Raw genomic sequence first — 26064 nt, forward strand, 5'->3', positions numbered from 1 at the left:
ACAGCATCGCCTATGATCATTACCTTTATATTAGTTTTCTGCTTTGGTGTCATGCTGAGCATCTCTGCACAGTTCCGCTGTTGCTGGAGAAGTTATGTGAGACAGCGGCAATCTGGGTGAAGAAGCGGAGAAGAGCGGCCGCACGAGGAGCTCCTCAGCACGAGGAACTCCTCCGCATCTCCAGGACAACTGGAGACTCTCGCGCTGGAATGCGCTACCCCACACGTTCCTGGCCCTTTCTGTCATAATGCATGCGTGTCCTGCCTCGATCACCAGCAAACCGTAAAAAAATAAAGCAAGGTAAAGACATACAAAGCTACGTAGCGATACCATTTGGTCAAGCAAATGCGTTTTATTTGTTTACAGTACTTAATGGACAGTGATAGCAAAACAACTGGCGGGGGTCTCATGTTTAAACAAACATCACACCGCCTTATCTGTATTAGTAACAGGAATGCTGTGTTCCCCCGAATATTTTGACATAACTACTTAACATCTCGTCAGGACAGTTGACCATTGCTAAGTTCTCATCTCTGGTAAAACGATATGATCAGTGGGCTGTTAAGGAGGTTAACTTTAGAAACTTCTGTTTAACTACCTGGAATGAAAGGGTTGCCGTTTTGTAGCCCGATTTTCAGGCTTATTTTGAACGTTACCGTATCAGATCTAAAAAACTGCAATATGTGACGTAAAGTAACATTTGTAACTCAGAAAAAGGTGTGTTGTGTACGTGCCAGTCACGGTGCGCTGCTGGAGCTCCGTCACGGGATTGGACAAGCGCAGCCTTTAACTAAGGTCTGCCCGCGCGCCGGACGCCTGCTCCGGGCTCTTAGTTGCAGCGAGAGCTCAGTACAAGTAACGGGACCACCGGACATGTCACGGACAGAACTTTCTCTGCTTTTTCATAAAGTCCTAAAGTCGATCATAAAGTGAAATGGTCACCCCGGCAACACCGACCGCTTCGGCCCCACCGCTAACAACGGACAATCTTACAGTCATCGTGGCTTCCAGTAAGTTCATGCGTTTTTCTGATAATTTCACAAGTCAGTTGCAATTGATAATGTGCATTTTATCTTGCGCTAACTTTAACCATACCCACTTAGAAAGGTTTAGGTAAATCCACATTAAGTAAATTATACGTATTAAATCAACGAAGCATGGACTTTAAACAAGCAGCGTGCATCCATTCACCATTATCTTCCAACAGATTAGTGGTCAGTGTCTTTGGTGACAAGTGCAGTCTGATAGTATAATAACGAAATCAATTTCACTTTCGGACAACATAATGGGAACAAATTATGTGGAATTTCATGGAAAAAATACGACACTTTACCGTTCACCTTGCACCAAATTATTAATATAATTCTAGCCTAACTTCATTCTGCTTACGATACGTAACAATGAAATCATTGTTTCCAGGAACACTTTCACTTTGAACCAAAGTATATTTGAATATGAATGTTATATTGACTGATTGTCTCAGCTTCCATGTAGTTTTATTAGAAACAAAAACAGCAACGGTTTTGCAAATTTGAGCATCATGACTGCACAGGGAGTTCTGTGGAGAATCAAACTCCCATCTTCTTAGAAAACAGGCGTTACAAAACCCTTAGTTGTGTTTGAGTCTAATGTGAAGCCATTTATATGACAGTTGTCTCATTCATGCGTAGCTCATATAATGAGTAACTCGTTCCCTCTGTCCCCATCTCCTTCCCCATTCAGTCTGCTCTTTAGTATTTTTACTGGTGGTCTTGATGCTGTTGGCCATCCTTTATCGCAGAGATCCGCTTTGCTGCAAAGCCAGGCACAATCCGGAGACCCAGCCGTACCCGGTAAGTCTATCCATGAAACTGTAACGGAGGGCTGGAAAGCGGCGAGCCAGCGTAATCACTAACGGGGAGCTGCTCCGCGGTGCGCCTGCGTGACGAGGCGGAAACCGGTTACCGCGAGGGAGGGGGCGAATGGCGGAGCGAAAATGACCAGCCCGCAGGTTGACGCTCCTTCTCCGCACTTTGCTCCTAGATAGGCGCGGCGAGCACCGAGGGCCATCTGAAGTCGCAGGAGGACATTCAGAAATGCACTAGTCCCTGGTAGCCGTGGCTCGTTTGCTGATTAATAAAAACTGAGTAATAATAATAATAATAATAATAATAATAATAATAATAATAATAATAATAATAACAGCAACATAAGGACGGGAGGATGTGTTTGCAGAGGGTGGGCTGGGAGACATGTAACGCAGATATGTGAAATCGTCCGAACGAACAAGACTGTAAGATGCGTACTCATTAGCATCAAGCTCCACTTTTAATAACGGCCCATGCTGTTTTGATAATAAAGTAATGGAAACCACTAAAAAAAGTTTCAGAATGTGCTGAGTAAGTCCCTACCTTTTGTACTGTTAAATGGGGGGAGGGTCAGCAAACTATGTTTATTTTGTATCTAACAAAAGATTCCAGGTCCAGGAAGTGGCACAGGAAATGACAGGAGCTGAAGGTGTCACTAGCAGGTCGTGTGGCACTTCCACTTTATTTTTACAGTATAATTTCCTGTCATTTATAACCTCCAGCAGCATGTATTTTGCACTTTTAATCTGTTACATTGCTGGTACCTTGGGCTGGTACCTTGGGCCGGTACCATTGGGCTGGTACCTTAGGCCGGTACCTTGGGCTGGTGTTTGGTTCCTTTCCCGACGACTTTTGGTATCTCCCCCTTGATATTTGTCACTTTCTGCTGCAATTTTCTGAACATTTGGCAGAGATCTCAAATCCTGCAATAGACCTCTGTTCAGACAAGACTTCAGGTTGTGCGAGTCGTTGTAGATAAATAATTGAGAATAACTCACAACAGGCAAAATGCCAGACAGGAAGTCAGGTCCAGCAGTGCACATGGGTTCATCTCTCTTGGGGGGAAATGGGGTGGGAGCGGGAGCGAGGAATATCAGGGAATCTAGTACAGTGTTTCCCAACCCAGTCCTTGGTCCGGTCCACATTTTTGCTCCCTCCCAACTCCCTGTCAGACAGTTCACATTTTTGCTCCCTCTCAATTCTCTACCAGAGCAAAAACGTGAACGGTCTGGGGGTCCCCAAGGACCAGGTTGGAAAACACTACTACTGAAAACTGGCGAGTTGGCAGAACGGTTGTACCAACTCCTCAAAGTAACTTAGCTCCGTATACAAAGTACACGTAAGATTTACCTTTCATCTCTTTGGTGTTTTTGTGCAACAGTTTTGCATTGTGTTTTGCATAACTTTCCATAATCTTGGGTAAACTGTATTAAATAATAACTAAAAGAGCTTATGACAGGGAAGCTGTGATCGAGTTTGGGATGGCGGGAGGCCCCAACTAGAAAATTTATCAAGCGTAGGGAGATGATTACGTGGTCCGGATGACAGTATATTTCAGTTCGGAGACTCCCAGTTGAATTTCCGTGATGTAGTTGGTAGATTTACTTTTATGTGAATGGCACTCAGAGCAGGAAAGTTCAGGTCCAGAGAGTACAAATCCAGACCGAGGTTTTGTTCCGACCAACCAGCTGAGTACTCTGTGTCTGTCACTCTTTATGCTCAACTGAATAGTTCAAAGGAAAACCTGGTCTGCATTTGTACTTTCTGGACGTAAACGTTCTCCCCCTGATGACAAGTGGAGATTAGGGGGATGCTGGCGTATTTTCAGGGCGATAGACTTTCTCATTTTTTTCTTACGGCTGGTGGCATCCACATGCATCTCATGATAGCTCTGTGTTCATTTGAAGTCAAGTCTGTGATAAAGTGTTTTTGAGAAAACATTGTTAAATGTACATTTTTATGTGCTGTTCTTGATGGCTGTTACATGAATAGCTTCACACTGGTGCAGAAAGGACAATGGTCACATTTATTTGAGGTCACAGCACGGAAAAAGACTTGCCATTAAAAAGAGGTCTTCCCTGATTTAAATTCGGATTTTACACGGTCGTGCTTTTCAACATAGAGGGAGTTTCGTCACAGGAGACAAAAGGACGTCTCTTTTCTGAAGCCTTATCAGCCTCTTGAAAGTGTGAGCGGGGAGGGAAGCTGACCTTTGACACTTCTCTCCGGCGTGCCCGTATCACATGCTGGGGGTGTCGCAGGGGTCAAAGTTCACAGGAGTGACATCACAGTGCGGGCAGGCATTGTTACCAGCAGAAATCTCCGGGAGTCACATTAGCTGTTGTTTGACCTACTTTATCAATAACTAAGTTGCAGGTGGCACTATTAAGAAAGGTTAATAAAGACATCCCCTGTCCTCAGGATTAAAAATGATCGGTCGGCTGACGGACAGCCTGATGGCAGAGGCCTGCCCTGCTTGGAGCTGTCACATGTGCCAGAATATACTCGTTAAGAGCTACCTACTACTTTCAGGGGACAAGTCAATGGATCATATTGTCGCCTGTTTCAGGGACCCCCCACCAGGCCAGGAAGACACTGCCTTTGTCCTTGGGCACAAAGACCTCATTTACACTTAGTGCCATCACTTTGTTTAATAGCTGGGCTCCAAGGATTTTCACAGGCGCATACAGTCAGATTGCTTAATCTCGTTTGGGGAGTCAAGGGAGGGAATGGAAGGTGGAGCTCGAAAGCTGTAAGAAAAGGCTGATTGAATGGAAGATTCTGTTTTCCATTCTTTACCAATAACGCTGCGGTGAACAAAAAAATGTGAATGAGAAAACAGTCCTGCTACTAAAGTGATCGATAAAAGTGTCTTACATGCTGATAAACACTCCTGAGATTGTGAACAGACAGCGCACATTTCCTTTAGGTTATTAAATGTGTAGGATAGGTTAAGAGGAATGTAAGGAAATACACGCTCAAAAATTATGCTCAGATAGATTCTGAGTAGAGCAGATTCTGACCTCAACATAGTAGAAGCTGGTAGCGTAGTTCACAATTTATTTAGCAAATGCTTTCACCTAAACCGGGGTACGTTTGAAAGCAGGGATGGACAATCAGCAGAGTAATTGGAACTTACTCAAGGGCCCAACAAATACTAAAACTGGGATTTGAACTGGTGATTACAGATATGGCTCTTTGACCCGTTGAATCACATGCTCCCCGCTGTAAATCCGCACGTTTCCAGCCGTAACTTGGCTGTGCTATTTTATTGGCAAGTACTTTATTGGAATATCGAACAGTATAAAATGTAGGAATTGTGTCATATTAAGATAATGACATCCATATGTAAATATCTGCTTACCGAATACATTAACGATAATTAAAACCCATCCACAGGACGCACCGCCTTATTACAGCAGCAGGCAGACCTTAGTGGGCTCACCGTATCAGGAGCAGCCAGTGGAGGCAGCCCCCGACAGCAGTGCCCAGGTGGGTGCCAGCGAGGAGAGCGCATCGCGATTTCACTCTGGGACACGTAGCTGATTTAGTGCAGAGAGGAGCCGAGTGCGGCATGGGATACGCAGCTGGGCAGCCTGTAGAGTGTAGCAAAGTGAATAAGAACTGAGACAGTAGTGTGCTGGATCAAGACCTACAAGGGGCCTGCTGTTGTACACTAGAATGAAGCACTTGATCTGAGTTACTTCTGTTAAAATGACATTTACTAATCACCAGGGTGATTTTCTAAAAGACTTGACCACAATGGGACGTAAACCCTTAGTATTCTGATCCAAAGTCAGGCACCTTCTCCATTTGGCCACATGGGCTTCTTAAAATTCAACAGCCATTAAACACTGAAGTCATTTATATATCGATAGCAATGAAAACTAAACAAAGCAATAATTTCAATAGTTTCTTTGACAGCCACTTTTACCCAAAGTAAAGATTTTCATAAAAGCAGGGTTAGGGAGTCTCTGTAACAACTTCGGGTTAAAATGGTATAAATTACCGTGTCCTCTGGGGGATTCAAACCACCAACCATCAACTCACATCTGTTCCCACTAATGGCATAGCACTATACTATGCTAGAATTCCATACTAGATGGCTCAGTATGCAATATAGCATAAAAGGGAGTTTTTACCTAACGTGACGAGCACATGCATTCTGCCACTGCCCCTCCCTGACCGACCCACGTGTCCCCCCAGCGCCCGGAGCAGCTCTTCGTGGTGGGTCTGCCTAACACCTACCGACTGCCAGCCCTGGAGCTGCCTCTGCCGCGACTGCCCTCCTACGACAGCGTCCGTAAACGGGACCGCCAGCGCTACATCCACATGCTGATCGCCCACCGCTTCGGCCTGTACGCCTCCACCCTGACGGAGGTACGTACCCGTCTGTACGCCTCCACCCTGACGGAGGTACGTACCCGTCTGTACGCCTCCACCCTAACGGAGGTACATACCCGTCTGTATGCCTCCACCCTGACGGAGGTACGTACCTCTCTGTACGCCTCCACCCTGACGGAGGTACATACCCGCCTGTACGCCTCCACCCTGACGGAGGTACGTACCTCTCTGTACGCCTCCACCCTGACGGAGGTACGTACCTCTCTGTACGCCTCCACCCTGACGGAGGTACGTACCTCTCTGTACGCCTCCACCCTGTCATAATGCACCCCTGTCGTAACTTGGGTACAGTCTGTGTTTGTATGTTGTATTTATACTCAAATATATAATCTGTTTATGTGGGGCAAAACCAAAAAAATTAAAATAAACAAAGGATAAAAATACAGTATGCATAAATAAAAATATTTATATTATATATATATATATATATATATATATATATATATATAATTATTTAAATAAGTAATCAAGATTCTAGCAATTTATGTGTAGCACCCATGCAATGACATTTTAGTTTTAGGATGTTGCTAAAAAGAAATCAAAGGCAGTAACATAGTAGGTAAGGATATAAAACATACAGATCCACCATCAATGAAATATTACAGAAAAAAGCAACCAAATAAAATCACAATCAAATGAACCTATGACCTGGATAAGCGGAAGATCGATGGGTGGATGCATGGTTGGATGGATCCATCCTGGATCTCCTCAGTGACACCTACAGGTTGTTCTCTTTCGGTCCGGCTGCTGTGGAGTGATCTGAGTGAGAACTGCAGCCTTCGCAGGGGACCAGGAGTGAATGAGCGGACTGAAGGCGATGGACTATTTTCTCCAAACTGACTATCTATTCAATGACTCAGCAAACAAACATGTCCTTTGGCTCCTGTCCAGCCCCCCCTCAGATAGTCGGTGGGGGGGCTATTGGTAGTTAACCTCCCTGTTGCTGGGACAGCTGAAATAAAACAGCCTTAGAGGCTCGAAGCATGTTCTGTGTTTTTACTGTTCTGGGAATGGGGGAAGGGGGGGGCAATGAAAGATAACAGGTCAGCAAATGGACATGAATATGAATCAGGTCATTTCAGGCTCTGCTGATGACAGTGATCCATTCATGGTGTGAAAATTACTGTCTGTGCATCATGCGTAAAATGGGAGTCTCCTCAACTCACTGTCAAGGACATTTTTGATAGAGATGTATCTTAGTGTTCATGCGGAAGAGCGATTTAAAAAAAGACGGACAGTAAAGATGGGCTGCAGAACTAATAGCTTTTTAAGGTGCAAGGAGAGATGATGCCAGAACCGCAGATAAAACGTGAAATACGTAGCTATTGATCCTATGAATGTTGACACTTGGATTCAACGATGATTGAAAAGGAAACTTTTGTTATTATGTTACGTTCCCTTAAAAACACCAGAACATTAATATATTTTTTGCCTTTTTTACAGCCTCCTCCAACTTATGAGGAGTCCATCCGTCAGTCTGTGGAGGTCAACTGGGAGAATCTGGAGCATGCCGACACCAACCTACCAGCCACCCTACCACATTCTCACAGTCTGTCTGTTAGCCGCAACTGATCGAGCGCAAGGGCCTCTCTACTGCCCTCTGCTGTAGAAGCTTGAGTAGCACAGCCGCTGGAAAAAAATACCTTCGGACTGATGACGCTAACATGCAGGTGGTACATTAACAGCTGGATTTTTCACTGGTGCCAAGATCAGTTCTGATGAACTAAATGAATCGTCAACATTACTACCAAAAGGTGCATAAATGCAAAAGCCACTTTGAGACTTTTTATATTTGAATATTTATCAACTGCCAGGAAAAACGGACTTGTTTCCTCTTACACGAATGGGCTAAAATAAGAGCTTTACCTTCCCGCGATGGTACTAAAGTACTTGTGTTGTTCCTTGATGGAGAGTCGAAAAGTAATAAAGTAAACGTGAGACGGCATGCGCTGAAGTACTAGGAAGGTACATTTCCAACCATATTTAAAGCTTATTTTTCCTGAAGGCAGAACAACAGAATGGGTTTTGAAATGTCAGACACAGTACAATTATTTTTATAGTGAAGACATTGGACAAGTGGGTATAGAAAATGGATGGATGGATAGATGATTTGAAGGATGGATGGATACACTCTAAAAAAAGGGTTAAAATTTGTACCTTTGCTTGTACCCTTAGCTGTAGATTAATGTACCTTTTTTGACTCTGATGAACATTTCTGTACCAGTGATGGTACATTAATGTTGTTTGTACCTCTGGGATGTTCCTCAGAGTCCATTTCTGTACCTTAAAAGGTATAATTACAAGGGTACAGCCCCAGTGACAAAGGTACATATTTTACTCCTTTTTTTCTGAGAGTGTATAAGAGCAAGGTAGAAAATGTTGAACCAATGAAATTCCCTTTTATTTTCAATGAAATTGCTTTTTGGAATAGTTTTTAAGTAAAAAAAATCAGCATTTTTTATTATATATTCTGTATGTGTGCACTCATGTGTTTGTTGATATTTTTATTAATTACTAAGGGGCAACTTGTTAAATGAAGTACATTTTCTATTGTTTTAATAAAATGTATTCTAAAAAAATAAATCAATTTTAATATATGTTATTTCTGTCATTGCATCATTTTTTAAGTAATAAGACAAATTATTAACCACTAAGAAACATAACGGTAAAGTTTATGACATTTTGTAGTATGTTTAACGGACCAAAGGAGTAAGCTAAAAGCGTGTTGTGTTGTGCCACAGTGGATTTTTGCACGATAACTGAACAAACTGAACAAATAAGTTCACATAAATACAAACATATCTGCTACATTTTGTGTGTGGAGACCCTTCGCCTTTACGTACACCTCTGAGAAGCTGTAAGGAGAAAGGAGACTGAAGAGAATCACTCATCTGCAGAAAGAATATTTCAAAGAAAAACATTTGATGTCATCCATTACCAAACTATACAAAATATTCGCTTTCGCCGAATTTGTATACGTGCATGCAATATGTCCCCATATTTAGCATTACATTTCGAAGAAATTCAGGAGTTAGAAATTTGCATTTCCCACGCAAGACGTAATCGCACCCCGGCTCAATAGGTGGCAGTATTTTAAAATATTAACGATGTGAAAGGCGGCGAAACCACAGAAGAAGAAGCTGCAGGCCTCGGTACGAGCCGCGGCTGAGTGGGCGGGTTAGCTTTTGTTATTACTACGCGCGTCATTTTCTTACAGTATTACGCGGACATCGACGGATTACAGAAACCAACTTCTGCGGTAAGTCTTTTTTCGAATTGCCTATTTTTCCTATTTTTTTGCGGTCGAGCGCATGCAGGGTAACTTCCGAAACTATTATGCCGTCGCTTTGATTTTTCAGCAACGAATTCGATTGACAGGCGAAATTTAACGACATTTTGGCGATGTGAACAGTCTGCCGTCGAATTCACAGTTTAGTGGACGGTTTCGTCACCTAACTGATGTCAGTCACATATTTTTTCCCCATACTGTTACTGAAATACCGAAAAGAATTTCTCTCTCCGGTGAACAACTCGTTGTTTGACCTTAGTGTTATCTAGATGGTCGTGTTATTTTTAACAAGTTGGAATTGGTAGCGGAAGTGAAAGCGGCGAGGCCTAACTAACATGGAGGACGCCTGCATCCTTCTGTTTTGTTGTTTTTGCCTCAAGTAATTACGCACGGCTCATGGTCATGCGCAGCGTGAAATCTGGAGTAAAGTATTTTCTTTGTAGTGTAAATACTCCCATCCAGAGGAGATGATCATCTCAGCTGATGTAATTCGGTCAAGGATTTTGAACGGGAGCCAAATGTTTTGTTCGACGGATCGCAGTTTCAACATCTCTTTCTAGGCAAAACAAGTGAATCACAAAAACATCTCCGTTGTGTTGTAGTTTTACATTTCCCCCATCTTTAACGTGTTTCTGCATCGTATGAAATGTATATCTTTTTAGGTGAGAAATGGCCCGTACCAAGCAAACCGCTCGTAAATCCACTGGTGGGAAAGCCCCGAGGAAGCAGTTGGCCACCAAAGCTGCGAGGAAGAGCGCGCCCTCTACCGGCGGCGTGAAGAAGCCGCATCGTTACAGGTGCGTATGGACGTTTCATTTCCAGCAGCCGAAATTGAGGGGGTGAATTAAAGTTTTATTAGTATTATTATTATTTTGATACATTAAAAAAAACTTATGTAAATTTTTTGGCCATCTACTACTGCAGGCCTGGTACTGTAGCGCTGAGAGAGATCAGGCGCTACCAGAAGTCTACAGAGCTGCTGATCCGTAAGCTGCCCTTTCAGCGGCTGGTGAGAGAGATCGCCCAGGACTTCAAAACCGACCTTCGCTTTCAGAGCGCTGCCATCGGGGCCCTTCAGGTGCGCATGGGGGCAAGTTGGGGACTGACACTGGGCACGCTGTTCCACTTCTGGATTTTGCGCTTGACTCTGAAATTTCTTTCTTTAGGAGGCCAGCGAGGCGTACCTGGTGGGTCTCTTTGAGGACACCAACCTGTGTGCCATCCATGCCAAGAGAGTTACCATCATGCCCAAGGATATTCAGCTCGCCCGCAGGATAAGAGGAGAGAGAGCTTAAAGCACACTGAGGGATAACCAAATATGTGCATCTTTTTTCCTGCTTATTACTATATATTTCTGTTTTTATTTTTTTTATCTTTTTTGTGTTAACTGTAGTCTTGTCATTTCACAATCAGCTTGGAGATGCAAGACCAGAAAGCACAGACGTGTCCTGTAATGAGCTGGTCATTTTTTCCTTTGCATTGAGCACTAAGCCCAGGGCAGTAAGCTTGCCAGCTCCTTGCCATGTGTTCAGCTCTTTGCATGCATCAAGGTGGTGGTTTAAATTTTTTGTGATTAACACCCCCCCCCAACCTCAGTTTACAGCCTGGATGGGGATTACACAGCCCACAAAGTAGTTCCTTGAAATGTGCAACACCTCCTCACCCCTGTAGCAGGTGCTGTGGCACAGGTGAGGTAAAGGGCTTGCTCCAGAAACTGCTGTTTCTCTCCTGTACCACCAGATGGTGCTGTGGTCATTCTTGCCAATCCAGTCTTGCAATAATCCCATCTTTTATTCTCTCCTGCCCTGCATCATCTACTCTTCCTGGGCTGTTAAACTGGGTTTCTCGTCTTTTGTCAGATTGTAATTGTCGTGAAACAGTACAAGACATTTGGGTATTTGGTGTAGCTGGGTTTTTTTTAAAGGTTTTTATTCCAGTGTAAACTTCGGCAGCTAAAATTACTGATGTTCTTGTCAGTCTTTGTATTAAAGTACATTGAGTAACCCACCTTCATCTTGGTCTTTGTGTGAATTTCAATGTGTCTGTTGAGTATTTCACATTTGTTTATTAGATCCAAGAGACACAAAAATCTCATGCCTACATCCTTCCATTTTTATCTTCGACCAGAATCTGAACAGCCAGTATACACCAAACTCCACAAAAGTAAATGATGCGTACATTTTTTTTCTGTACTTGATGTACACTAACCAGTCAAACGTTTCTGCACGCCACGTTACCACTTATACGTTTTTTCTAAACTGCAGATTTTAAGCATTGTAAAGTTGTGATCAACTATAGATTAAAATATAAGTCAAATGGAACGAGTTTCCTTAACATGGAAAGAGTAACAGTGCATGTCTGACATCCTGTTAACTGGTTATGTGACGATGGCATAGTCAGATTCTAGGCTGTCCTTTAAATGCCCTAGTCAACAGGTTCATGCTATGAAACAGAGCAGTATTTAATGTAGAAAGAATGGATCAAATTTTCTTTTCTGTTATAACTGCTAGAGGAGGTTACTTTGATAAATGAAAGATATGACATTTTCTTGCTAATAAAGATACTCAGATGGTGAACATAAATTTATTTGTTAGGAATGAATACTGAGTGTATTTCTACTAAATATTAAATGAGCAAAATCTGTGTTCAAAAGCATGTAACTGTTACTGTGTCCTGAGCTAGAAAAGAGAACAGCTCATTCATAAGAACCTTAAAGGTCAAATGCAGTTGAACGCCTTTAAAATAAAACACGAAATTTGTCGTCGTTTGTCATTCAGTGACATCAGCTTCTATTTTTAATTGGACTCTTATCTGTTTTAATTCTGCGATGTCAGTCCAAAGGAACCCTAAGTGGTAAAACCTCGTGACTGCAGCATGAACCACTTTTCCTAATGCATGCAAGAGAAGCTTATTTTAACATATTTTAGAAACAGATTTTTTTTTTGCTAATATGGGAACATCTCAACATTTAAGCTTTTGGATTTTTGACTCCAAATCATAAAACATTCATCAAAAGTGAATTAGCACAAACCACAAGTAAATTCCACATATTGTTAATTTAATTACTTTGAAGGGCATTACGCAGTCTGCTTAGTTTTCATGTCGAAAATAGATAGCAGCAAATATAAAAAAAATTTGAGAGGTACTTGAAACAGGGGCGAAAAACTGACTACTCACGCTGGGTGCTTCGTTTTCGTTCGGGTGTCTGCCGAAGACTGCCGACGCACGGTGGTGAAATTGAAACGCAATAACAAGGTCACATTGGCTGCAGCAAGAGACAGCAGCAGCTAGAGAGGAGCTCGGACGTGTCTTACAGCCACAGCACAGGTAAGTTTGCAGCTACTTAGTACATTTACTAAGCTTTAAAGCTTACTAATGGGACTCTTTCAGGATGACATAGATGCGCTGGTTTATCGCGAAGGGAGCGAGCCAGCTGCGATTGCAGTAAAACGGAAATCCAAATTATGTAACTGTTTATCCATTAGGGGCAAACAGACCCTAATATCAGAGCAGTGACACAATCTAGTGTCCGATTTTACAGTCAAAACCCAATGTATGTTGCTAACTATAGCATATTTGATTAACGCTGAATTGCGTTTATGAAAAAAAAAATCTAGATTGCAATGTCAGGATGCCCACCTAAAAATTAGAATAATTTAACATAAAAGTGTCCGTGAACTACACCACAATTTTTTAATGCTTGCATGGTAGACCCCATATAAGCAGGCAGTTATGATGCCGCGAATTTATTTTTGACATATTGGGCATCGCGAGACGCAGTTCTGTGTGATGCGCATTTGGAGACAAACTATAAATGACATTTAATTTCGAGGTAACCAAATCTAAATCCTAAAATAACGGTAGTGAACTTGTGAGATGCAGCTGTTCACTTTGATATCTGATATTATTCTATAATATAATTAATTTAGCATGTCGGACTTGCCTTTTTTCGTTTTGTCGCTTTCGGTGCTTATTTAATTTGTTACTTTGCAAATACTACTCCCCCTCCCCCCGCCAATGAGCATACAAAATATGGACTGCATTTTATTTAGTACCAGCGGTCTTTTACGTAATTATTTATCTCCATATTCTGTTGAAGAGTTTAAGGTTTTGCAACTTGCCGAAGAGTCACATATCCTGCTCCTTAAGCACCGTAACACTTGGTGTTAGTGTCTATCATTTCCTTCACCAACAGCACATCCCTCACTTACCTGCCAACATGATGCAATGTCTGCACTTCCTTGTTGAGCCTGCCAAGACCTTCGCCTTCCATGTAAAGGTACAGTAGTCTTATTTAGAAAAAGAATTAGAAATGGAAATTTAGCTCAGATATGGTTTTCAACACTTATTAGAGGTGTAACCTTACTATGTTATGACTGTCGTTCGTTACGAATTTGTTTTTGTGTCTGTAAGTTTGATTTCTTTTTTGGCCAACTTCTCCCTTCTTTCCGTATTCTGTAGGAGTCTCGCAACAAGGCGAAGGATGAGAGGGCAGAACCGCTGGTGGAGAGCCAGGTGTTCATCATGGAACTGGCCAAGGACCTCCACCGAGTTTGCCAGGTAAAGCTGCACACAACGCAGGCATGGAGGACCGGCCCATTCTGGCTGTGTCCTCACACAGAGACTCACTGAGGTCCTACCTACGCCATCTTCTATTCCTACAGAGGTCAGATGTTCTGGAGCACATCTGGACTTGTGCAGATGTCTGGCCTGCCACGGTGTGTCAGGCCTTCATCAGCGACTGCGCTTCACTGTTGGACGGCAAGGTAGGAGATTTGAGTAAGATGTGGCCAAGAGGAGAGGGACTGGTTCATCGTACCCATCCTACCCCCACTACCCATTTTGTTCCTACTACTCATAAATTAAATTTCACAGTGATAGATGAAGATCGACTGCGAAGAAGCAGAAAATGGATCTGTGGGTGTGTTCTTCTCCAACTCACGGTAGGTTGCCGGCAGATTGGAGAGCAGTTATCAGTGTGGGCCGCGCCTGGACTCACAGGAGACAGGTGGCGGCCATGAGGAGGACGCCGCCAAACTGGCCATCCTGGAATGGACCAGGAAGCTGAAGAAACTACCGGAGGTAAGCAGAGGCTGAAGGTTCTGCTATGTCAGAGCCATCATGTCCCGGAAGACATTCCACCACACCGTCTGTTGCTTTTTGTCGTTTAGTGTGTCACTTGTCAGCTGTATGACATCCCAGACAAAACAATGTTGTGCTTCTGATTTGATTGCCATGACGATCTCTTGTTATACTATAATGCATCTAAACCATCCAAATTTGTATAATTATATATTATTCCACATTCCTGTTCCTTTCTTCACCGTGCTGGGGTAGAGGCCTAATATTTAGCTAGCAGGAGCTAACTCACTCTAAAATACTAAAATACTGCTGGTGACACAACCCACTTTCATTCTCCTTACCCCTCCAGGACAGCCTGTGGCCGGGGCAAGCAGTGGTGGATATCCTGGATGACATCGCCATCAGCTGGCAGAAAGGCTGTGTGCCAAGCCTTCAGCCGGCAGTGGAGCTTCTGCTGTGGGCCACATTAACCGAAGGCTTGGACAAGGTTGGCGGCACGGGGATCCCTATATATCTGATGTACATTTTATTTAATGTTTTGGTTTTATGGTGAAATTCATCATCTGCCGTGTTCTTCACAGGAAGCTATTCCCCAGAAGTGGCTTGTGTGGAAACAAAGGACTAAGGACATTGGTAAGAGTTTTTGGGAAATGTGAATGTCACGCGCAGTTAATTAATCCTGAAAATAATTGGTTCTGTATCGTTTACTTTCTTCCAGATGCCATCTCGTACATTCCGCAGAAGGGTAACGGACGCTTCAGCACGATACATAATCTCAGACACTGATTATATTTTATTCATATCATGAATGAACTTTAAAAGTGTGTGTGTGTGTGTGTGTGTGTGTGTGAGTGTGTGAGAGAGCGTAATGGCACTTATCAATCGATGTGTACCTCCCTGAAATCAGCATATTTTGCTCACTGTCCAGGGATTGTCACCACGCCCTTTGATGTCATTTTGAACTTATTCGGCGTGAACCTCTTGCACGTGAAATAACTCAAGGTCATGTTATTATCTGTGTTATTCTTGCAGTGTGGAACTGGATACGGGAAGCTGCAGGTACCTTTGACATTTATTATTACCGTCGGATGCATAAACACGTAGCTAATGACTCTGACATAAATACACTGTGTCACTCACCTCCTCCTGATCCCCAACCACTCCTCCCCCCAGTTGAGGTGACCCTGGATGCTGAAACAGCCAACCCTGACCTGGTACTCTCCCCTGATGAGAGGAAGATGCGCTGTGGGTTCGAGAGGCAGGACCTCGTCAACCATGCCCAGCGCTTCGACGGCTGGTGGTGTGCCCTGGGCATGGAGGGCTTCTCTGCCGGGCGGCGCTACTGGGAGGTGGAGGTTGGTGACAGGGACTGGCGGTTGGGCGTAGCCAAGGCATCCGCCTTCCGCAAGGGCTTTAAGTCCCTGAACACGGCCTCCGGGTACTTAACGCTGCGACTAGAGAGGGGCTCAGAGATGAAGGCATTGACTGTGCCCTTCACCGCCCTGGCCCCCACCCTTGGCAACCCGCAGAGGGTGGGAGTCTACCTCGACTACGAAAAGGGACAGCTGTCCTTCTACGACGCCAAGAACCGCTCACACATCTACACCTACAATGAGACCTTCACTGAAGAGCTCTACCCTCTCTTTGGCACCGTAGAGATCATCAATGACATGGTGATCTGGTCTCCCGGGGCACCTGAGCCTCGTTGTCCTGGAATCTGTGTCTGGGGTTAAAACGGTTACCCTCAGCACATGGTGAGCGATCTGAGTAAATTTTGGGGCAAAATCTCAAGATCTCACAGTCACAGATTCCCCACTGCTGTAAAATCCAGACTGCTTGGCAAATAAGTTGTTCTGTAACTTATATTTTTTTCTTGCTGGCTACATGTATCTTACAATGCTAATATTTTAAAATGATGTATATCTGTGGTGTGTACACCTTTAAAGTAACAATGATGCACTTTATGTGAATAGTAAAGGTACTCTGTCGTGCACTTACTCATTTCTCGTTTCTCTTTTTTGTTACATACATATGAATTACGCCTAGACAAGAAGTCTAAACATAACTATACATTTTAATGTTATTGTGCTGAAATCACAATTATGACTAATTAGTAATGCGTGAACGTATTTTCCCACTTTTGAGAAGTACGACAATTAAAAATATGCATATGTGCGGCACCTAAACACTAGGAAAAAAATACCAATAAAGATTATATTTTTAAAAAACTTCTAATTGGTGCGATATACAAACACAAAAGGTTATATAACGCGTGCATTTTTCATTTGAACATAAATGTAACATTATTGTAACAATGTAAAACTATAAATACTTAGTATTTAAGTTCCAATAATAAATCTGCATATTGCAAGATTCGGGTCTCATTAAGTTAGACTATTCTGACTTGCAGCAGTGTCCTTAGAAAACGCCTGTGATTATGCGCATCCCGCATAGTCCGCAAGGCAAAGCGTCTCGCCGGCTCGCGCCTGTGATGTCATTCGCGTGCGCCTGAGCCCTTTAATCCGGGACTGGCAACTTTGCCGGAGTCTTGGGGGAATAAGCGAGCGCCGGTTATGGCTGCACTTCGCCGTGCTTTGAAAACGCATTTCGGCCACGAAAAGTTCCGATCGCAGCAGCAGGAGGACGCGGTTAAAGCCATCGTTAAAGGTAACTGGGAATGAAACTTGCCAATTTGTTGGGACATGAAATCGCAGCGATTCATTGTTTGGGAGAATTTTCGATTAACCCTGTAATGAAACAAAATCAAAAACAACAACAACAAAAAACCGAAACATCAGAAAGCTCTAATAGCAAAGTAAGGAGTGTTGGGTGTGATGTTGCGTGTCCTGCGACAGGTGACCGGGATGTGTTCGTGTGCATGCCGACGGGCGCAGGGAAATCCCTGTGCTACCAGCTTCCTGCAGTGCTGGCACCGGGAATCACTTTGGTCATATCGCCGCTTATAGCGCTCATTCAGGTCAGGAGCACCTACAGCATCTGCTTATTCTTACCAAATGTCACGATAACTGAGCACACTTATCATGAATCTTCAGATCGTTTTATAGGCGAAATGGCAAAAGTTGCTCGCAGTTTTTTAAATTTCGGAACCGTACAGTTATTTTGTATTTGCTACTGTATTTTACGTGATGGTTGACCCAGGCTAATGGTAGACGAGACCTTTATAATCTTTTATTGGGTGCTTCTCATTGATTGTAAATAAAGCTTCCAGTTCATGGCTTCCCCACAACAGGACCAGGTGGATCAGCTGCAGTCTCGGAACATTCTGGCATGTTCCATTAACTCCAAGCTCCCCGCACGTGAGCGGGGGACCATCTTTGCGGACCTCCAGAGCGAGAGCCCCCGGCTGAAGCTGCTGTATGTGACCCCGGAGATGCTGAGCTCGGCCTCCTTCCAGCCCTGCCTGGCGTCTCTGGCCTCGCGTGGCCTGGTCTCCTATCTGGCGGTGGACGAGGCGCACTGCGTCTCCCAGTGGGGCCACGACTTCCGGCCGGACTACCTGAAGCTGGGGGAGGTGCGGGGCCGCCTGCCGGGTGTGCCCTGCATGGCGCTGACCGCCACGGCCCCCGCACGCGTGCGCCAGGACATCTGCCGCGCTCTGCGCCTCCGCTCGCCGCTCTCCTTCGCCACGCCAATCTTCCGCAGCAACCTGCACTACGACGTGGTGTACCGCGAGCTGCTGGACGACCACTACGCCAACCTGCACGCCTTCATCTTGAAGGCGCTGGGAGGGGGCGCTGCTGCTAAGGTCTGAGCTTGTCTCGGGGTGTCTGGATGAATCATCATACCTGGGGGGTGTTCCACCAAGCAGGATATCTTGCATAGCCGGATAACTTGTGGGATGTAGAGTAGTCCAAGCTAAATTTAAGGGAGTGAAGATATTAGTCCATTTCGCCCAGACCACCTTAAATCCAACAAGTTCTCTGACTAAGCAAGAAATCCTTCTTTGTGTAACACCTCCTTGTGTGTGAGATGGGCTCAGGTGTTCAGCCAATAACGCTTATTGGTGCTGTGTGAGTGCATAAGCTGGGTGTCGATTGTCTCCTCTTCAGTGCCTCAGGTACTCGTGTGCGTTTCTGAATCATAGACCTTTGTCTGTCTGTCTGTCTGTGTGACATACAGACCTGTGCGTGTATCTGTCTGTCTGTCTGTCTCTCATACAGACCTGTGTGTGTATCTGTCTGTCTGTCTCTCATACAGACCTGTGTGTGTATCTGTCTGTCTGTCTCTCATACAGACCTGTGTGTGTATCTGTCTGTATCTCGGCCTGTTTTTCTGTCGGTCTGTGATACAGGCCTGTGTATGTCTCTCTGTCACTCAGGCTTTTGTTGGTCTGTCTTGCAGGGCTGTGGGATCGTTTACTGCCGCACCAGAGACGCCTGTGAGGAAGTGGCTTACCGGTTGACTCTGCTCGGGGTTCCGGCTAAGCCGTACCACGCAGGTGTGCCCCCCCCCACCCAGACTGCGGAGCATCAGGGTGTCGAGCTGCAGGCTGTTAACTGCACTTATTAGCTTTTGAGCTAATGAATGTTTTCTGGCTCAGGACTCAAGACGGGTGACCGGACGGAGGTGCAGAACAGCTGGATGCAGGGCAGAGTGTCTGTGATCGTGGCCACCATCAGCTTTGGCATGGGCGTCGATAAGAGCGACGTCAGGTGGGTCGCAGCCACAGACTGATTAGCTCACAGTGAGAGAAGGGAGGAGATCTGCTTGTGGTGCTATAATCACTGGTCAGTGATGCTTTTGTGCTTTGAATTGAAGGCTTGGATAAAAAAGTAGCAGTAATAATAATAACAATGGCAGGTGTGATTGGACAGGTTTGTGGCCCACTGGAACCTGGCCAAGTCCCTGGCGAGTTACTACCAGGAATCGGGTCGGGCCGGAAGAGATGGGCTGCCGTCTTCCTGCCGGATTTACTACTCGCCTCGGGATCGGGAACAGATCAGCTTTCTGATCCGCAAAGAGATCAGCCGCATCCAGGTGGGGGGGCAGAGCCGGGGTCTGACACACCTGCCGCCTCGAGTCCGTCAGCGGAGGCTGCGGTTCTGAAGCGTCTGACTCCCTCATTTCAGGAGAAGCGCGGCTCGGAGAAAGACCACGACAAGGCGGCCATTACGGACTTTGAGGCCATGGTGGCATTTTGCGAGCAGGAGGGGTGAGCTGTGATTTTCTCTTTGAGGGGGGAGCTGTTCAAATGTGCAGAGTTACTCTGTGAATGCACAAAAGCTACCGTAAATTCAGTTAAGAGCTAAGAGACAAGCTGAGAAACTTCTGCACTAATGAGTTAAAAAAAACATTAAAATCCTGAACAAATTGTCTCATTTTCACACCAAAAAGTCAGTGTGATTATCCTGTTCTGACATATGGCCATTTCGACAAAGCAGGGGGATTTAAGGTAGTCTGGGCTAAATGGACTTCATCTTTGTTTCCTTACATTTAGTTCAGACTACCTTAAATCTGACACGTTATCCAGGTAAGCAAGAAATCCTGTTTTGTCGAATACCTCACAGGATTTGTCAGCTGGATAAATTAAGCCAAATGTGTGGACTGTCCAATAGGAGGAGAGGTAAGTGACATACCTATTGGACAATTCTTACATTTGGCTTAAGTTGTCTGGCTAATGAAGAAATCCTGCTTTGTGGAACACCCCCCGGTACTGAAGTAGGTCACAATAAACAGGTGGAGATAAAGCTGACCATGATTCTGTCTGTCATATATTTCTTACATTTGTTTTGTTATAATAATAACAATAATTAATAATAATAAATTATTATTCTGCGATGGGCTGGCCCCCTGTCCTGGGTTGTTCCCTGCCCATAGCTTCCGGGATAGACTCTGGACCCCCCGTGACCCGGAAGGATAAGTGGTTTGTAGGATGGGTGGATGGATGGATGGATGGTTAATGCATGTGGCTTACCAGCTATACGCTTCCTTCTCCACCCGAGTTTCCAGGTGTCGACATGCCACCATCTCCACATATTTCGGGGACCAGAAGCCAGACTGTGCCGGTGCCTGTGACTTCTGCCGGGACCCCGGGGCGGTTCGCGCCCAGCTGGAGGCCGCTGGCCGCCTCTGCACCGCCATCGGGGGGGCACAGGGCAGGGAGCCCCGTGGGACCTTTGGCTTCGACCCCGAGCTGTATGCTGGGGGCAAGAAGGGCTACGGCTTTGAGAGGTACGTTAGGAAGAAATGCTACAGCCACATTACCCATCATGACCACTAGGTGGTGCGGTCATTAAGGCACTGGAGTTGATCGGTTTGTTTCAGCCTGTACTTTTGATGTTTTTGTTCAGAATCTGCCACCTGAACTGATCAAATAAATGCAAATTGAGGTGATACATAGTATAATGAATTATCCATGTCTTCTGTGGCCGTGTACCAGGTATGACGAGGAGTCCTGGCCCGCCCCCGAGGACGACTCGGAGAAGCGCAGGAAGGAGTTTGGCGACTTCTTCAGAAGGCAGATGAGCATGCGCAAGGTGGGCTGGCCAGTGCCATCGCCCCCCCCCGGCTAATGGCTACGCTTTAGCAGACTGGATCAGACATCAGTGCTCATCGTTAATGGTGTATAGCGGAGCTGAATAGTGCTGTTGGTTTTTACTGGTGCACGGTAAACATGAAATGCAGTGCTCTCGTTTTTGTCCTTCCTTATCCCTACGCAGGTAGCTGATGTATCGAAGGAGACCTTTATCCCTCCAGGTGAGGCAGGCCTGCTAGCATTTCTGAAAGTCGAGGGATACTGCAGTCCTGTCCTTTATACCTCACCTCACCAGTTGGCAGTACTGGGACACAGTGGGGGTTACGCTAGTGTGATGGAATGAAGACAAGCGTTTGCCTCCCGCATTTGCCTTTCATGTTATGGGTAGTTGCTTTGGGCCTCCTGCCCAGTTTTTTGTATTCTGGGGTCCCGCTGAAATTCTCGACCCCCCCCCCCCCCCCCCTCCATCTGCCTGGGTATCCATGGCTCTACGGGACCCCTGCTTGTATTAGCGCCTCGTGTAAACTTCTAGAATTCATGTATGAATCAGTACTTTTGGTGATGGTGGTGGGACTTAGTCTAAGAGCAAAGCCTGTGAAGGTTTCCGCTGATCCCACTGTTAATCTCTGCTGGTCTCTCTGCTGATCTCACTGCAGATGCAGACTGTCCACTCCAGGAGGCAAGCAGCCAGCGAATCCCAAGGCTTACTGTCAAGGTAATGCCACCATGGTCTCCGCTTTGCATGTTGGCCTGACTAGCGTCTGCCTGTGGTTGTTAGTGTTTATTTGATCTGATGCTTTCCTGGTTATCTTTTATAATGGGTTAGACTCTCAATCAATGACGCATTTTTCTTAATTCTGGGATTCCTCCCAGGTCTCTGAGAACTGATGGCTACTTCATCCTGTTAGTTTTCCAGATGTCAGTGATTCCTCCCTGTATTTCAGACTCGGGAACACTGCCTGTCCCTACTGGAAAGTGCCTTTAGGAACCAACAGGGGGCAGCAGACGCCGCAGCCAAGTACTGCTATATATAACACTCTACCTGTCTGTAAATCATTCACGTGCCTATTTAATGGGCAATTGGTGCCTAATAAAATGCATTTGTGAACGCCATTATTTTCACTTCTTCATTCTCATCTGGTTAGTGTTGCCTGAGTCACGGCCAGCTGACTCTTTCTGACCTGCCCCTCTCCATCAGCCCCAACTTCCAGACGTTAGCCGTGGACCTCGAGCACGACATCTTCAAGAGCAGCAAGTCGGCCAATCTGTACAGGGCAGCCGTACTGAAGAGGGTGAGTCTTAGGTATGGGCCAAGGTATGGGCCAAGGTATGGGCCAAGGTATGGGCCAAGGTATGGGCCAAGGTATGGGCCAAGGTATGGGCCAAGGTATGGGCCAAGGTATGGACCTGCACTACACATTTTCTGTTATTTGCACAGTCTGTTTTATATGCACTGATTACTTGATTACTTATATGCACTGATAACGACCTGTGGTGTTGTTGTGTTCTCAGTTTTTTCCCTCTTTTTGTTTACATTTTTATTCATTTATGTTTCTAATTCTCTATTTAACTCCCCCCATATTTCCGGTATATGATTCTTTCTCCGCTGTTCCTTGTTCTGGCTGTGTGCCGCTGTGTAGAAGCACAATTCAGTGACGCACCCACCCGGCACACTCGGGTAAGACGGGTCTGGCACGTGTGTCGTTCTCCAGGTGTCGGAGATGAAGAAGGGGGCGGGGGGGGAGAAGTCGGCCCCCAGGGAGGTGGCGGAAGAGCCCAGCCGCCTCTTTGACGAGGGAGGCGTGCAAACCAACCTGAAAGAGACCCCCCCCTCTGGCTCGTCGCTGCCCACTGAAGAGGCTGTGGGATTTACAACAGCCTCCCAGATTTACTCTGTAAGGCCCCCCCTCCCATTAACAGATCTTTCTCCTCTTTCCATCCACTTTCCACCCAGTTATCCTGGTCAGCGTTATCCCACACGGCACAGGCCTCATGGCTGGGACACCCTGGATAGATTCCAGTCTTTTTCCATTATTAAATTATGTAATTGGCCATTTAAACATGTCAATTATTCATAATCTCTGTGATTGTTTTGTATTGAACCCATTATTTTGTCTTTATACCCTAGTGAAGCACTCTTGATGTAGTGGGCGCACACACACAGACACACACACAGGCTGACTGACTTACTTACTTAACCTGGCAGATCTGCTTATTGTTTGTGTGTCTGTCTGTCCTCCCCCGCAGCTGAAACGTAAGCGAGTAGGGGTGGGGCTCCGTGGCTCCTCGAACCCCTTCCAGGTGGCCACCGAGCTCAAACTAAATCACACAGTCATGGTTGGAACTAGCAAGGGGGGAGGAGGGCAGCTCCAGGCCCCTACCCCAGTGGGCCCTGTCAGGTCTGCTGGGGAGGGAGAAGGAGGGAGCAGGACCTCCTGTACGGATGCGTCCCCCAGCAAACCCACCAACCTGCTGGGCAGCCCCACCAAGCGGGGGTGCCAGGCCCCCAGCAAGAAGCACCTGAAGCTGGCTGAAGCCGCCCGCCAGCTCCGCCCCATCTCGCAATTCTTCAAGCCAGTGGGGGGGTGTAAGGATCAGGACGCCGAGTCGTCAGCCGGGGGGGGGACGGGGCCCCAGCCCCAGCCTCAGGACCAGAACCAGCATCCCCATCCAGACTTCCCCACTCCTGAGCGCCATTCGCAGGAGGACCCAGAACCGGCTTCAGAACCCCCCAGGTCCGCAGACCGCAGTGCCGATGTGTTCCTGTGTTGTTCGGTAATATTGTTTCGCTTTCTTCACATCCTTACGTGTCTTTATCTTCTATTGCAGTGACGATAAGCCAGTGGGCGGAGCTTTGGATGGGAAGCCGTCGGAGAAGGTGCTGGAAATCCCATGTTCTCGCGTGTTACCATTTCCTAGAAATTCTGGTAGCATAAGTATGGTTAATCTCAAGATGTGCTTAGGGTCATTATCTTGTTGAAATACAAATTATTTTCAGGTGTCCAGACTTTTTACTGGCACTATAGTAATATATAATATATGTGTTTTTTTCTTGACTTTGCCTGGATCTAGCCCGGCCCCTGATGGTAACCATGGTATCGTAGTAACCAGCTTGCAGTATCGCTGGTTCATACTGGGTTGGGATTGGCATGGAGTTCTTGTGCTCCGTCCATCTGTTTGCTGTGTAAGAAGTTAATCTGACGATCATGCTCTTTAGACATGAATGTCTATTTTCAGAGGAGTCTGAGCTGGCAGTGACCACGGCTGGGTATGTGCATGTTCCTGTGTATGTTAGCCACGTGAGGGTGACCAGCGCCCCCCGCAGGCCAAACGGAGCCGGCGGCAGCAGGACGGGGGGAAGAAGGTGACATTCAATCTGGAGGTGCAGCAAAGCAGGATTCGACCGGATGCAGAGGCACCACCACAGAAAGCGCAGAAGGGGGTGACCCTCAAAGAGGCGGCGGACATCGTGGTGCGATGCCTGGACCCGCTGTACGCTCAGGGCAGGTTCGCCACCAAGGTGAGAGGCGCTGCGGCCGATGGCTTCCTGCACAAGTGACACACTATTGTACTGTAACTGTTATATGCCCCTATATTAGTCTGGAGTCCCCAGAGTGCATGAACCCATGACCAGTGACCTGTGCTGCAATGTGTCTTTTCAGGACCTTTTCAAAGCTTTTGCGCGCTTCCTGTCTCACCTGCTCACAACGGGAAAGCGACGTGGGAGGAGCCAAGGTGAGCTCATTGGCTGGGAAAAAGGGGAGTGGCCTATGTGAGCTGGGGGGTGGAACTCATCACGGAGAATGCTAGTGGGCGTGGCCATAGTCAGTGGGGTACAACAACAACAACAACAACAAAAAATGTATTTTTGTATAGCGCATTATCACAACATTACATCGTCTCAAAGCGCTTTACAGCATCCGCACCCAAAGCCCCCAGTGAGCAAGTGTACATATTTGGGTATGATATTAAATGGCATCATACATGTATCTACAGGGTTAGTGTGTGAAACAGGGAGCTGGCATGAGCCTTCTTTGGTGTCAGATGGTCGTGTCCCTTATTCATTCACTGTGTGCCTTCATTCCACCCCCCAAGTGAAAGGAGATGCCGAGCGTCTGATTGGTCAGCTCTTCAGCACCGTCCAGCGCTGTGAGAGCGAGGCAGACTGGCAGCATTTGGGAGGATCCAGCCGGGCTGGAGGCCAGATGGACCAGGGGAGCAGCGGTGGAGACTCGGAGTGCCTCTCGGCTCCATCATAACGCGGAGACCTCGGATCCAGACCTCGGATCCAGAACCCGGACTGCTGCCGCTCTCACCGACAGCCTAGTGCACCAAAAGAGACACAAGCAATTAGCTCTGGGCAGGGTTAGGGTACAGCTGCTGCCCTCCCCCCGCTGCTTCTTAGCTCAAAGAGGCCTTTTCGTGAACTTTGGAAGTGCCACCTGAGGAGACTTCATTTTGCCCCCCCCCCCCCCCCCCACCCCCATTGTCTGCCGGTGTAACTATAGCGTCAGTCAGGTTTGTTCTTTTAATTTATTGTTGTTTTATGTGTTGCCTTTTTGTTCAATTTTAGAGTATGGAAGAATGATAAAATCCGTTTATCCGGCAGTTTTTGTTGTACATGTCTGTATGTTTCTATGTTCTTTGCATTTCCTGTGGTGTAACTTTGGTGCGTTTTGACTTTGGTTTCTAAAGGTCGACCTCATCGGGGAATTAATCAGCTTGGGGATGTTGTCGCTTTGGGGTAGCGCCGAGTGAGCGAATCCCCGAGTGAACACGGAGTTGGGTTATTCTCCGAAGTCTTCTATGCCACTGTGATCCATAAAGCTGCTTAGACTCTCCAAACGAGATCCAGCCGTTTAGAATAAACGCAGTTCCTGTGAACACCTCTGAATTCATGCGAGGAATTTTATTTGACAAGGTGTTCTCCTCCCAGAAGCGGGGGG

The 26064-nt window shown here is 46.0% G+C and overlaps 5 protein-coding genes across 6 annotated transcripts; all 5 read left to right on the forward strand.

Annotated features, from left to right (window-relative positions):
• Nucleotides 1-524: 524 nt before the first annotated feature.
• Nucleotides 525-8853, forward strand: LOC125717361 (uncharacterized). Of its 2 annotated transcripts, none has more exons than XM_048990200.1 (5): nt 525-1010; nt 1723-1832; nt 5247-5339; nt 6054-6263; nt 7695-8853. In XM_048990200.1, exons 1-5 carry the CDS (start codon nt 935-937, stop codon nt 7821-7823), a joined length of 618 nt encoding a protein of 205 aa, XP_048846157.1. In that variant the 5' UTR covers nt 525-934; the 3' UTR covers nt 7824-8853. The 2 variants fall into 2 exon arrangements, with proteins under 2 accessions (XP_048846157.1, XP_048846158.1); XM_048990201.1 differs by having other exon boundaries at nt 6054-6227.
• A 501-nt stretch (nt 8854-9354) lies between these two features.
• Nucleotides 9355-11553, forward strand: LOC125717892 (histone H3.3A). Its single transcript, XM_048991242.1, has 4 exons — nt 9355-9510; nt 10203-10337; nt 10465-10618; nt 10707-11553. Exons 2-4 carry the CDS (start codon nt 10210-10212, stop codon nt 10833-10835), a joined length of 411 nt encoding a protein of 136 aa, XP_048847199.1. The 5' UTR covers nt 9355-9510; nt 10203-10209; the 3' UTR covers nt 10836-11553.
• A 1157-nt stretch (nt 11554-12710) lies between these two features.
• LOC125717891 (butyrophilin subfamily 1 member A1-like) lies at nt 12711-16619 on the forward strand. Its single transcript, XM_048991241.1, has 10 exons — nt 12711-12867; nt 13736-13819; nt 14002-14100; nt 14205-14306; nt 14488-14622; nt 14972-15109; nt 15204-15255; nt 15341-15367; nt 15655-15681; nt 15796-16619. Exons 2-10 carry the CDS (start codon nt 13760-13762, stop codon nt 16353-16355), a joined length of 1200 nt encoding a protein of 399 aa, XP_048847198.1. The 5' UTR covers nt 12711-12867; nt 13736-13759; the 3' UTR covers nt 16356-16619.
• A 501-nt stretch (nt 16620-17120) lies between these two features.
• Nucleotides 17121-19799, forward strand: LOC125718082 (ATP-dependent DNA helicase Q5-like). Its single transcript, XM_048991602.1, has 7 exons — nt 17121-17289; nt 17478-17599; nt 17873-18388; nt 18985-19081; nt 19184-19295; nt 19458-19620; nt 19713-19799. The coding sequence occupies exons 1-7, from the start codon at nt 17196-17198 to the stop codon at nt 19797-19799; spliced, it is 1191 nt and encodes a 396-aa protein (XP_048847559.1). The 5' UTR covers nt 17121-17195.
• A 4-nt stretch (nt 19800-19803) lies between these two features.
• On the forward strand, nt 19804-26012 carry LOC125718080 (ATP-dependent DNA helicase Q5-like). Its single transcript, XM_048991599.1, has 12 exons — nt 19804-20814; nt 21023-21119; nt 21303-21339; nt 21775-21833; nt 22063-22136; nt 22317-22410; nt 22831-23013; nt 23366-23853; nt 23948-23996; nt 24414-24638; nt 24781-24853; nt 25214-26012. Exons 1-12 carry the CDS (start codon nt 20516-20518, stop codon nt 25375-25377), a joined length of 1842 nt encoding a protein of 613 aa, XP_048847556.1. The 5' UTR covers nt 19804-20515; the 3' UTR covers nt 25378-26012.
• The last annotated feature ends 52 nt before the right edge of the window (nt 26013-26064 follow it).

Source organism: Brienomyrus brachyistius, chromosome 22 (assembly GCF_023856365.1).
Source record: "Brienomyrus brachyistius isolate T26 chromosome 22, BBRACH_0.4, whole genome shotgun sequence".
Lineage (NCBI taxonomy): Eukaryota > Metazoa > Chordata > Actinopteri > Osteoglossiformes > Mormyridae > Brienomyrus > Brienomyrus brachyistius.

Excerpts from the sequence above, each read along its gene's own strand:
- LOC125718082 (XM_048991602.1), top strand. The coding sequence starts at position 17,196 with ATGGCTGCACTTCGCCGTGCTTTGAAAACGCATTTCGGCCACGAAAAG. Across the intron at positions 19,296-19,457 it reads GTCGATAAGAGCGACGTCAG|GTTTGTGGCCCACTGGAACC; the intron begins GTGGGTCGCAGC and ends GTGATTGGACAG. Across the intron at positions 19,621-19,712 it reads AAGAGATCAGCCGCATCCAG|GAGAAGCGCGGCTCGGAGAA; the intron begins GTGGGGGGGCAG and ends CCCTCATTTCAG.
- LOC125717892 (XM_048991242.1), top strand. The coding sequence starts at position 10,210 with ATGGCCCGTACCAAGCAAACCGCTCGTAAATCCACTGGTGGGAAAGCC. Across the intron at positions 10,338-10,464 it reads AAGAAGCCGCATCGTTACAG|GCCTGGTACTGTAGCGCTGA; the intron begins GTGCGTATGGAC and ends CTACTACTGCAG. Across the intron at positions 10,619-10,706 it reads CTGCCATCGGGGCCCTTCAG|GAGGCCAGCGAGGCGTACCT; the intron begins GTGCGCATGGGG and ends TTCTTTCTTTAG.
- LOC125717891 (XM_048991241.1), top strand. The coding sequence starts at position 13,760 with ATGATGCAATGTCTGCACTTCCTTGTTGAGCCTGCCAAGACCTTCGCC. Across the intron at positions 14,101-14,204 it reads ACCTCCACCGAGTTTGCCAG|AGGTCAGATGTTCTGGAGCA; the intron begins GTAAAGCTGCAC and ends CTATTCCTACAG. Across the intron at positions 15,682-15,795 it reads CTGGATACGGGAAGCTGCAG|TTGAGGTGACCCTGGATGCT; the intron begins GTACCTTTGACA and ends TCCTCCCCCCAG.
- LOC125717361 (XM_048990200.1), top strand. The coding sequence starts at position 935 with ATGGTCACCCCGGCAACACCGACCGCTTCGGCCCCACCGCTAACAACG. Across the intron at positions 1,833-5,246 it reads CGGAGACCCAGCCGTACCCG|GACGCACCGCCTTATTACAG; the intron begins GTAAGTCTATCC and ends ACCCATCCACAG. Across the intron at positions 6,264-7,694 it reads ACGCCTCCACCCTGACGGAG|CCTCCTCCAACTTATGAGGA; the intron begins GTACGTACCCGT and ends CCTTTTTTACAG.
- LOC125718080 (XM_048991599.1), top strand. The coding sequence starts at position 20,516 with ATGGGTGGATGGATGGATGGATGGTTAATGCATGTGGCTTACCAGCTA. Across the intron at positions 20,815-21,022 it reads AAGGGCTACGGCTTTGAGAG|GTATGACGAGGAGTCCTGGC; the intron begins GTACGTTAGGAA and ends GCCGTGTACCAG. Across the intron at positions 24,854-25,213 it reads GCGACGTGGGAGGAGCCAAG|TGAAAGGAGATGCCGAGCGT; the intron begins GTGAGCTCATTG and ends CCACCCCCCAAG.